At 38.4% G+C, this 3,290-nt stretch overlaps 1 protein-coding gene across 1 annotated transcript; it reads left to right on the forward strand.

Annotated features, from left to right (window-relative positions):
• Positions 1–345: 345 nt before the first annotated feature.
• On the forward strand, positions 346–2,718 carry APX1 (ascorbate peroxidase 1). The gene is made up of 10 exons (XM_068624214.2): positions 346–408; positions 549–678; positions 773–947; positions 1,052–1,117; positions 1,618–1,666; positions 1,754–1,839; positions 1,979–2,058; positions 2,164–2,266; positions 2,349–2,407; positions 2,526–2,718. Exons 2-10 carry the CDS (start codon positions 560–562, stop codon positions 2,539–2,541), a joined length of 753 nt encoding a protein of 250 aa, XP_068480315.1. The 5' UTR covers positions 346–408; positions 549–559; the 3' UTR covers positions 2,542–2,718.
• The last annotated feature ends 572 nt before the right edge of the window (positions 2,719–3,290 follow it).

A 3,290-nucleotide genomic window follows, 5' to 3' on the forward strand; every position in this document is an offset into this window, starting at 1 on the left:
TTAAAAATAATATAAGATCAGTTGATGTGTAATAAAATAATTTGATGGTTGTGATTGATGCAATTCCAATTACAACTACAGAGGATCATAATCCAATCCATGGCCTTTTGCAATCCCATTCTCCTTTCTGTTTCTTTTTCTCTATACTGGTCAGTCATAAAAGCTTTTCCCACCTACCCCACGACCTGCACCATGTAATTTACACGTGCAAATCCATCTCAGCCGTTAATTTCCTAAATCAACAAAAACCGCACATCAGAAGAATCCAATGGTTCACAATCACCTACTAGAACTTTCTTCGCTTCTCCCCATTATATCTACCTTCCCCCCTCAGCTGCATTACTCACTGAGGCTTGTGGTCTGCTCGTGCCAAAAGGGTTAACGTTCCATTTCTTCTCAATTTTCAAGGTTCGTTCGCTGAAATCTTTTTCGAAAGATAGCACAAATCGTCGATTCTCTTCACGATCCACATTTTAATCGATTCGTTTTTCTCTTACATAATTTCTCGTTCATGCGATTTATGTGGCTGATTTTTCATTTTTGTTCAGAATCGTAAGTCATGGGAAAGTCTTACCCCTCCGTGAGCGCCGATTACCAGAAGGCCATTGAGAAGGCCAAGAGGAAGCTCAGAGGCTTCATCGCTGAGAAGAGATGCGCTCCTCTAATGCTTCGTTTGGCGTACGTTCTGTCGTTTGGAGTTAGATCACTGTTACGCACGACTCTGACTTTCTATATTGTCGTTTTTACGCGTTTTGGTGCGTTGTGTGTGCAGATGGCACTCTGCTGGTACCTTCGACGTTAGCACGAAGACCGGTGGTCCCTTCGGAACCATCAAGCACCCTTCCGAACTCGCTCACGGTGCCAACAACGGTCTCGATATCGCCGTTAGGCTTTTGGAGCCACTTAAGGCGGAGTTCCCTATCTTGAGTTACGCAGATTTTTACCAGGTGAGAATTCATTGCTCGAAATTTTTTATATGATTTTTTAGATCTGAGAAATTGTTATTATTTTTGAGGTTTTGCGTTTAATCATACTTTTGTGTAAAACGCAGTTGGCTGGCGTTGTAGGAGTTGAGGTCACTGGTGGACCCGAAGTTCCTTTCTATCCTGGAAGAGAGGTATAATATTGTATGTTTTACTGTATTTTATGCCTGTTTATTATTATTAGTATTGATGTTATATAACAGTTTTATTTAATAAAATGATATGATTTTTTTTTAAAAAATTTTCACTTGCTCGTAGTATAAATGGTAGTTGTGCTTTCATTCAACATTGTCCGTTCACGTATTTAAAAGTATTTAAACTATTTGGTGGAGATCATGCGGTTCATATTTTATTTCATCAAATTTTAGATAGTGCACACATCTATAATATAATCCGTCGGTTTTCATTTGATGGTGTGACTGAATGAGTTTAACTGCATTGAATTTGTTTCCTGGAATTACCTTAGTTTTATTTCTTATATGGTTACTTGAATACTCTGCTCCGAACAATTTTTGTTCTTGGATTATTATGCACGCGAAATTTAAATTAAATACGGTATTTTGGTTTGGTATTATTCTGTGAGTGATTTAATGATCGAATACGAGGCTAATGGCGCTATTTTCCTTCTGATCAGGACAAGCCAGAGCCACCACCAGAGGGTCGCCTACCTGATGCAACCAAGGGTCAGTACTTTGTTTGATTGATTGTGATTAGATCTTTGCGATCCGTAGTGGAGGTTTTGCTTACGGTTGGGTTCCTGACTGTTGCAGGGTCTGATCACCTTAGAGATGTGTTCGGCAAGGCTATGGGGCTTAGTGACCAGGATATTGTTGCTCTATCTGGTGGTCACACCATTGTATGTTATGATTGTGAACTTGTGTTCTTTTGAATGTTATACGAGCCACATTGTAAATTGCACTGCTCTGCTCCACCTAAAAGTGAAGCAACTAAAGTTGTAGCCTTACTGGTGCAAGTCTAACAGATGTATTTTGCAGGGAGCGGCACACAAGGAGCGTTCTGGATTTGAGGGACCGTGGACCTCAAACCCTCTTATTTTTGACAACTCATACTTCAAGTGAGTACTCTTATGTTTCTCGCATCGCCTTTTATCTAGACTAGTCTTATCTTTCCTATGTAAAACTCTTCCTTAACTCCTTTTTGATGTCCACAAATGTTTTAGGGAGTTGTTGAGCGGTGAGAAGGAAGGCCTCCTTCAGCTGCCCTCTGACAAGGCACTTTTGTCTGACCCTGTATTCCGCCCTCTTGTTGACAAATATGCAGCGGTGTGTATATTTCATAATCATCTCAACATTGCTATAAAATTGATGAAGCAAGTATCTAATCTTGGTTTACTGATGATTTCAGGACGAAGATGCCTTCTTCGCTGATTACGCAGTTGCTCACCAAAAGCTTTCCGAGCTTGGGTAAGTCTTGATATGCGGGCTTGTTGTTCTTTAAAGCTTCTTTGTCTCGCTTTACTTAAGTTGTGAAGTTCCTGTGTTATCAATTGGGTTCTGATAGGATTTATGAAATTTTCCTCAGGTTTGCTGAAGCCTAAACGACATTTAGGGGGTTGGAGATCTAAGGACATGGTTTTTAATGTCGATGTGAGGGTGTGTTTGCCCAATCTTTATTTCGCCATTGGCAAGTTGGATTGTTTTTTCCCCTTTGTTTTAGTTGATCCTTTTGTCAAATAACATTGCTAAGAGTTAATGGTTGAACTGATTGGTACCTCGTGTCCTTTCTTCGTTCTATATAGATAGCTCATGCGTACTATTTTATAATCAGTGTTCTTATTATGTGGCTTTTTGTGCGTTTGCGTTTGTTAGAATTAGACCTATCTTAGCTACGATTTCTGATTAATTATTGTTTATTTATTATTTGTACTTTTGTGTTTTGCTAGTTAACACAGTATTAGCAATTGTTATTTAGCTAAAGGGATATCTGATTAATTATTTTTTCTTTATTAGGTGGCCTTTTGTATTTTGCTAGAGTTAAAACGCAAAAATAGCTAAATTAGACCTTTCTATACAAGTTCTTACTTCGAGCTTTTTATACAAGTGCCTATAAAACTAAACAATGATTTCAGACCGAGGTTGTCTTGAAATAATGGCCATCTGTCCAATCTCATCTTAATGGAAATTTTGGGCTGACTTGAAAATGATGGCTTATTTGTTTTCTTGGCTAACCTTGGTCGAGAATAAGGTTGTGTGCATTTTATACATGGAAGACGTCGTGCTTTTCTTTTTTAATGTAAGAAAATAAGGGAAATAAAGTATGTTCTATTCGATTATGTATGTATAATAT

Source organism: Phaseolus vulgaris, chromosome 11 (assembly GCF_051622355.1).
Source record: "Phaseolus vulgaris cultivar YP4 chromosome 11, ASM5162235v1, whole genome shotgun sequence".
Classification (NCBI taxonomy): Eukaryota; Viridiplantae; Streptophyta; class Magnoliopsida; order Fabales; family Fabaceae; genus Phaseolus; species Phaseolus vulgaris.

What these genes read in the sequence shown, in the direction of transcription:
- APX1 (XM_068624214.2), top strand. Translation starts at nt 560, where the DNA reads ATGGGAAAGTCTTACCCCTCCGTGAGCGCCGATTACCAGAAGGCCATT. An exon ending in CCTCTAATGCTTCGTTTGGC is followed by an intron (nt 679 to 772) that starts GTACGTTCTGTC and finishes TTGTGTGTGCAG; the next exon opens with ATGGCACTCTGCTGGTACCT. An exon ending in CCTACCTGATGCAACCAAGG is followed by an intron (nt 1,667 to 1,753) that starts GTCAGTACTTTG and finishes TGACTGTTGCAG; the next exon opens with GGTCTGATCACCTTAGAGAT.